General features: G+C 34.6%; 1 protein-coding gene across 1 annotated transcript; it reads left to right on the forward strand.

Annotated features, from left to right (window-relative positions):
* The first annotated feature begins 260 nt into the window (after positions 1-260).
* LOC131928662 (neurogenic locus protein delta-like) lies at positions 261-8,358 on the forward strand. Its single transcript, XM_059284736.1, has 5 exons — positions 261-548; positions 1,725-1,879; positions 2,667-2,802; positions 6,136-6,278; positions 8,274-8,358. The coding sequence occupies exons 1-5, from the start codon at positions 480-482 to the stop codon at positions 8,356-8,358; spliced, it is 588 nt and encodes a 195-aa protein (XP_059140719.1). The 5' UTR covers positions 261-479.
* Positions 8,359-8,977: the final 619 nt, after the last annotated feature.

Below are 8,977 nucleotides of genomic sequence, written 5' to 3' on the forward strand. Positions count from 1 at the left end.
CTGCCTTTTACACAGTAAGCATTACTTTTCTCTATTTTATTTCCTGTGATGTAAGCGAAGCCGAATTTCAGATATTTTTCTAAATAATTTTTTTTATTGCTAGGGTTTAGTCTACCAGTTTGCGATCCCCTAGAAAATCCAGTTTGGGAACCCATGGTTTAAATATTATGTTTAACTTTTTTTGAAAAGTTGTGTACCACTTTCGTTTTCTGTTTCAAATATCAGGATATAAAACATTAAATTATTTAAGCGATGAAATGTATACAATATCAGTAAAATAACCACACAAGTAATGCATATTTGTTTATTAGTTCACTTGATCAAAGAGAATTATCGACCTAGCTGTTCTTCAAGTGGTTTATGTTTATCATCTCAGCGTCTTTTGTAAATTAAGATAAAATTACAAATCTTATGGTAAACAATTTGCATATGGGATGTGATTTGCCTTACATGGTAAAATATAATCCGAAATTCCAAGGATGCACACAACTAAAATGTCAGGATTAGGTGTCACATGTTTTTATCTATATGTAGTCTGTCTTGTACAGGTAAGATACATTATGTAACAGTACATATAAATTATGTTTAGTTTACTATAGTATATATGATATGATGGAACGCTATAAAGGGGTAAAATATTTTGAAAATTGTGTAATTGATTTGTTAGAAATCTGAAATATGCTTGTGTTTATTAAATTATTTCGAATACAAAAGTAAACGAATTACTGTTTGTATTGCGTTTTTAAAAAAAAGAAGACTTTATAACTAGCACAAAAATTATAAACAGCAATATAAATGTCAGCTTTCTAGCTAATATAGGCCTAGTATTTCTTTTATGTAAATAGCTGAAATCTCAGTCAAGTTTTCCAAGTTCACACATAAGCTTGCCCAATAAATAAGCTTTTATTGAACTTAACTTCGTATATTCCTATTTTTGACAGACTTTTTTTTACGTGAAATTAAAAGTAAAGTAATAAAGTTCCCTTTCAGACCTAACGGTGTATAGGGCAAGTGAAGTAGAGTTCACTTGTTTCTGTGACCTCGGCATATGAAAGGATAGTGTGGTCAGTACTATGCCCAGCCGCCTTTATTTTTCCTAACATGAGTTAGGTGCCCATCAGAGTTGGGAGGACTCATTGACGGTCTACTTACGAGCAAATACTAAAAAAAAAATGTGCAGAAAAAGATGTGGAAAAATGTACTCGGAGGCCAGAAATTAATACCCAAAAAAGAAAAATCATAAACGTCACGTTTGACTTAAATATTTAGAGCCGACTAGAGGATCAGAATGAACACAAAATGCGCCTGTACGTCAGTAACTCTATGACTACATGTTCTCAGACTTGACATCAGTTGACACCATAACATATATATATATATATATATATATATATATATATATATATATATATATATATAATATATATATATATATATATATATATGTGTTTTGTTACTTTTTACTGGTTTTTATTTGACTTACATTGGAATGCATGTGTGAACTTGCTAATCTTGGAGTATTTATTTAACCCACTTCCTCTTGTCTCAGTGAGCTTAAATTTGGAACAGTGATAGATCTTGAATGACAATGCAAGAATATATAATTACTACTTAAATTAGATCACTCTTTTTTTTTTAAATCTTTTAAAATTACTTTACTATCTTATGTAATTAATTTTGTGTATAGGACTGTCATCTACAATGTACACTTTTTCTTAATGTAGATGACCGAAGGTGACGCGTTCATATCCATCAGGTTCGTGACCTTTCATAACCCCAGAGGACTGGGCAGTAATGGTCACTGTTGTGAGGGGAAGTGGGGCATTTGTCTGAGCGCTTGTGATCACAGCTTTGAGATTTGTTTGGATCAGATGGACGGGTCAGTTGACTATAGATGTTTTACACGTTATTTAAGGGGGGATGGGTCAGTTGATTACAGATGTTTTACACGTTATATAAGGGGGGATTGGTCAGTTCACGATAGATGCTTCATACGTTATATAAGGGGAATGGGTTAGTTGACTATGGACTTCTATAGATGTTTTATGCATTTTATAAGGGGGGGGGGGGGGAGATGGGTCAGTTGACTATACCTTCGCTATACATTTTATAAGGGGGGGGGGAATGGGCCAGTTGACTATAGATGTGTTATACATTTTATAAGGGGGATGGGTAAGTTGACTATCGATGCGTTATATATTTTATAGATTCGCTATGTATTTTATAAGGGGGGGGGGTCATTTGACTATCGATGAGGGGGATGGGTCAGTTCACAATAGATGCTTTATACTTTATATAAAGGGGAAAGGGTCAGTTGACCATAGATATTTTACACGTTATATAGGGCATAGGAGTGAGAACGGGTCAGTTGACTATTGATGTTAAATAAAACGGGAGGGGGGGGGGGGGGCTATTTGAGGTTTATTGGATAAGTTTTCAAAATTAAATGGGGGTGGGGGTGGGGGGTGAATGGGTCAGTTTAAAATAACTTAAGGGGGCATTGGTCATCACGCTAGAAAGGTTTTATACTATATTTGGGAATGGGGAGGTTGGGAAGACTGAATGGGTTAGTAAAGTTAGTTAACTAGAGAAGTTTCAAACGTTATGCGGGTTGCATGAGAAGGTTACTGAAACTGTGTATAATAAAATATGCGTTGTTCTTACAGCACAATAGCTAACTATAAAAGCTGCGCCTTCGGATCGACGAATTCTGGAGAAATCAGCGACAAAAACGACATCACGTTTGGAAGCAAAATTGGACGTCTGGCCAATCCTATCGTCTGGAAACTTGGTCTTTGGCCGGTAGATTCTTTTTAAGAATACAGGCATACACAATCACAAACACATATGCACACACACACGCACGCACACACACACACTCACACACACGTAACCCCACTCACGTATATATATATATATATATATATATATATATATATATATATATATATATATATATATATATATATATATATATATATATATATATATATATATATATATATATATATATATATATATGTACATATATATACACATATGTATATCGAATTTTTAATTACGTACACAAACAAATATAAATGCAAATGCAAACGCAAATAAAAATGCAAATGTAAATACAAATGCAAATGCAAATGCAAATGCAAATAGCAAATTCAAATGCAAATGCAAATAGTAAATAGCAAAAAGCAAAAAGCAAAAAGCAAAAAGCAAAAAGCAAAAAGCAAATAGCTAATAGCTAATAGCAAAAAGCAAAAAGCAAATAGCGAATATCAATTAGCAAATAGCAAATAGCAATTAGCAAATAGCGAATATCAATTAGCAAATAGCAAATAGCAAATAGCAAATAGCAAATAGCAAATAGCAAATAGCGAATAGCAAATAGCGAATAGCGAATAGCGAATAGCGAATAGCGAATAGCGAATAGCGAATAGCGAATAGCGAATAGCAAATAGCAAATAGCAAATAGCAAATAGCAAATAGCAAATAGCAAATAGCAAATAGCAAATAGCAAATAGCAAATAGCAAATAGCAAATAGCAAATAGCAAATAGCAAATAGCAAATAGCAAATAGCAAATAGCAAAAAGCAAAAAGCAAATAGCAAATAGCAAATAGCAAATAGCAAATAGCAAATAGCAAATAGCAAATAGCAAATAGCAAATAGCAAATAGCAAATAGCAAATAGCAAATAGCAAATAGCAAATAGCAAATAGCAAATAGCAAATAGCAAATAGCAAACAGCAAATAGCAAACAGCAAACAGCAAACAGCAAACAGCAAACAGCAAATAGCAAATAGCAAATAGCAAATAGCAAATAGCAAATAGCAAATAGCAAATAGCAAATAGCAAATAGCAAATAGCAAATAGCAAATAGCAAATAGCAAATAGCAAATAGCAAATAGCAAATAGCAAATAGCAAATAGCAAATAGCAAATAGCAAATAGCAAATAGCAAATAGCAAATAGCAAATAGCAAATAGCAAATAGCAAATAGCAAATAGCAAATAGCAAATAGCAAATAGCAAATAGCAAATAGCAAATAGCAAATAGCAAATAGCAAATAGCAAATAGCAAATAGCAAATAGCAAATAGCAAATAGCAAATAGCAAATAGCAAATAGCAAATAGCAAATAGCAAATAGCAAATAGCAAATAGCAAATAGCAAATAGCAAATAGCAAATAGCAAATAGCAAATAGCAAATAGCAAATAGCAAATAGCAAATAGCAAATAGCAAATAGCAAATAGCAAATAGCAAATAGCAAATAGCAAATAGCAAATAGCAAATAGCAAATAGCAAAACATAAACATAAACATAAACATAAACATAAACGTAAACGTAAACGTAAACGTAAACGTAAACGTAAACGTAAACGTAAACGTAAACGTAAACGTAAACGTAAACGTAAACGTAAACGTAAACGTAAACGTAAACGTAAACGTAAACGTAAACGTAAACGTAAACGTAAACGTAAACGTAAACGTAAACGTAAACGTAAACGTAAACGTAAACGTAAACGTAAACGTAAACGTAAACGTAAACGTAAACGTAAACGTAAACGTAAACGTAAACGTAAACGTAAACGTAAACGTAAACGTAAACGTAAACGTAAACGTAAACGTAAACGTAAACGTAAACGTAAACGTAAACGTAAACGCAAACGCAAACGCAAACGCAAACGCAAACGCAAACGCAAACGCAAACGTAAACGTAAACGTAAACGTAAACGTAAACGTAAACGTAAACGTAAACGTAAACGTAAACGTAAACGTAAACGCAAACGTAAACGCAAACGCAAACGCAAACGCAAACGCAAACGTAAACGTAAACGTAAACGTAAACGTAAACGTAAACGTAAACGTAAACGTAAACGTAAACGTAAACGTAAACGTAAACGTAAACGTAAACGTAAACGTAAACATAAACGTAAACATAAACATAAACATAAACATAAACATAAACATAAACATAAACATAAACATAAACATAAACATAAACATAAACATAAACATAAACATAAACATAAACATAAACATAAACATAAACATAAACATAAACATAAACATAAACATAAACATAAACATAAACATAAACATAAACATAAACAAACACGAACATGAACATGAACATGAACATGAACATGAACATGAACATGAACATGAACATGAACATGAACATGAACATGAACATGAACATGAACATGAACATGAACATGAACATGAACATGAACATGAACATGAACATGAACATGAACATGAACATGAACATGAACATGAACATGAACATGAACATGAACATGAACATGAACATGAACATGAACATGAACATGAACATGAACATGAACATGAACATGAACATGAACATGAACATGAACATGAACATGAACATGAACATGAATATAAACATATATATATATATATATATATATATATATATATATATATATATATATATATATATATATATATATATATATATATATATATATATATATACATATATATCATTGTTACCAGAAAGGGGGGATAAATAATAAGTTGCATATATTTGGGTTTCGGCCTCTGTGGAACCGCAACTGTTGATGTCGTTATTTTTATGCACTTCGGTGAGCGAATTTTAGCTGTGTTCCATGTCACGTGACATGGGATTATGAGTAGTTCAGTAGCGTAGCGAGGGTGGGGCGGGGGGGGGGGGACATATGTCCCTGGACGCCAAAATGGGTTGGAAAAATAAATTGAAAAGTTGGGGGGGGTGCAAATCGAAAAGTTTGTTCCCGGGCGCCGGGAGGGGTCGCTACGCTTCTGGAGTAGTTCGTGCCTGTGGCCGTGTCAGACAGACCCAAGGCTGCTGTGGACACGGAGGGTGACGTTGCCTATATTTAGATCATATAGACATAATGGAGCCTTATTTATCTTTTTCTATTTCATACAGGCAATATATTTTGAAATTATCTGTATCGTAACTTTCTTGAGTCAAGAATTTAAAAAAAATATTTAAAATAGAGTAGTAACAAACAAAGTATTTTCAGATGTTTTTACTCTAGATGTTTGGGGTTACGGGAAATTTAAGCAACCTCCTAAGGTATGTACTGATCCGCCAATGGAGGCAGTGTTGTCTTTAAAATTTAATTCAACAGGGCAGTGTTCTGCTCAAGATCAACGTGGTGGACGTCGATGACTCAAATAACAACGATCACGTGGCCTATCTCAATAGGCAGCTCAGTATACAACCCTTGGCCAACCACCAGGAAACAAAATTCTGGCTGACGAACCGTGTTAGGTGAGTCAGATAAAATAAAAATAATGCAATGAAATTACACAGTTAAAGAACGTTTAAAGACTTTCAGACGTATGGTGTTTCCTCACACATTTTTATACAAGGGGGGGGGGGGGGGCTTTAAGTTTCCAGGGAAGGGGGGGGGGGGGAACTGGTTAAAGTACATATCTTCTACATAAATTATATATCTTTTCTATTTCATTCGGTGGGTGGGGTGGTTAGTGCTTCCAGGAAAAGAACTTTAAAAAACTCAGTATGCGTACACACATAAAATTTGATCTGCCATCTATTTCTCAAGTATCTAGAATCTAAAACTTTGTTACTTTTCTATTGGGTCGTCCGTAAATGACGTCACACTTGTAGAGGTGAGGGGGTGGGTAATTTTGTAATGGTGTGTGATGAAGGGGAGTAGGGGGGGGGGGTTTAGATGGTGTGACGTCACGTTTTTGTATTTTAAAAAAGCAATGTTAGAAAACGAGTTTCAGCCGTTATTTCGCGTTTTAGAAAGCGGTTTTAATAAACTGTAATATAAAGTGATCAAAATACTCTACGTTGACAGTTTTGGAAAAATATCAATGTTTTAAGAAAAAATTAACAGCAATTTTGTGTGGGGTTGAAGGCTAAGGTGTGACGTCATTTTAGGGGTGCCTGGCTTTTTGTGACGACGTGTGACGGAGGGGAGGGGGGAGGTAAAAATCGTCAAAAAAGCTTGGCGTCATTTATGGATGACCTCTGAGGCAAGACATTAAACATTACCTCCCATTTTTTTAAACTACAAAGCTTGAACATTGCGGTACGTGTGTATTGTGGAAGGAATTTCTATGGCCTGAACTGCAGTGTGTACTGTGTTCCTAACGATGACCGAAACGGGCATTACACGTGTGATCAGCGCACTGGGGCGAAAATTTGCAATCTAGGTGATTTTTTTTTATTGCTTGCTTTTTATACGGTAAAAGATTTAAATACTATTTGATTTGAATGGTCTTAATAAATATTGGTGATCCGAGTTAGTCATTTTCAAATCAGTTTACAGAGGTAAATTAGAATATAGCAACAATTTGTTACACTTTACAAGTCCAAGTTGGATGTAACATTTACACCTTGCGTCAAAGATACTTTCTTGGTGTTTGTTAATAAATTCAGGATCTTTAGCATGTTTTTAGAGTAATTTAGGGTTACGTCTAGAAGAGGCCTTTTAGATATGCGGGCTGGAACAGCCCTGAGAATAGAGTGTTTCGGGTCTAGGTTTCGAACTCGCAAAATATGGATTTAGCAGGCGCGCGGTCTGCCGTTAGACCACGTCGTCCCCAAGTAGCTTTCACTACCAGGGTTTCATTAAATAATACACTCACGGAAGGTGAGTGGGTGGGGGGGGGGGGGGGGGAGAAGGGTACTCTGTGGGGTTTGAATTGCCCGAATAGGTACTTTTGATGACTTTAAATTTATTATCTGCACCATATCTAGGCAACGAAGGACCGAAGTGCGACATCAACACTTGTCAAAACGGGGCCATTTGTACTGATAGCATCGGCAACTATACTTGCCAGTGTGGCGTAGGTTACACAGGTAATCTTGTGTTAAATGTTCTGTACAACAGTTATCTCATACATGAAATAGTGATATCCCTTTTTTTGCAGTTATATTCATAGTACAAGATACAAAGACAAGGATGTAAGACAAACAATTCACAAACATAAACCTGACTTCATATTATTACAAGAAATCAACTTTAAAAATAAATTCACAGCAGACAGGTTCACTAACAACTCAGGGTTAACTCAAGCACACCACAGCTATAGTTCACTTATCACGGGTAGTGGGTCAACATTTTTTAACACATCAAACAAGCTCAACATAACTAACACGCACGGCGACTCTGAAGGAAAATTAGCAATAGTTACAATCGAGGGACAGTGGGGAAAACTAAGCATAGTCAACGTACATGGACCACAAAGACAGAAAATTTTATAAAAACTTGGAAAATTTATTTACAAACAGATACAACCAACATGACATTATTTCGGCCGGGGACTTTAATTTCGTGGAAGACAAATTAGACATTGCAGGACCAAAAATGACATAATTCGAAACCGCTAAACCGCAGACAAACCACACACCGACTCAATCAACAACAATAAGGGTACCATTATGAGGTTTTTTGATAAATCTTTTGAAAATATCAAGTTTTCGATTATTATTGAAACAAACAATAATAATTCAAGATCTTAGGAACGCGTTTTTTCTTCACTATGTATGGCTAACTTTATATTAAAATATGTAAAGAAAGGGATTTTAAAATCATAACAATCGCTTAGTTTTTGTCAGCTAATTATTCGTCTAATGTGAGCCCCAATAATCGTACTTCATATTTTATCTACCCGCATGTGTCATACATCGATGGAAAGCTCTAAAATGGCTGCTTGTTTTAGCATCATGACATATTTTCATCTAAAAATAGCAATTGACACAAAGACTCAACCAAACTCGAGAATTAGGGCCTAGACCATAAATTTCAAATATACGCGTTTCTATTGGTTGTTCTGGAAAATAAATATAACTTTGCGACTAAAGAATCAAAATTTGAAGCTCTTTCGCTCCCGAAGTAACATTTCCGTCACGCAGTATCCAGAATAAACAACTGGTGGCAGCCATTTTTGTACTGCGATTCGACACCGTTTTTTTCATTTACAGTTTCGAGTTTG

The sequence above is a fragment of the Physella acuta genome, unplaced genomic scaffold (assembly GCF_028476545.2).
Source record: "Physella acuta isolate Inbredline_101_S28 unplaced genomic scaffold, ASM2847654v3 ptg001529l, whole genome shotgun sequence".
Lineage (NCBI taxonomy): Eukaryota > Metazoa > Mollusca > Gastropoda > Physidae > Physella > Physella acuta.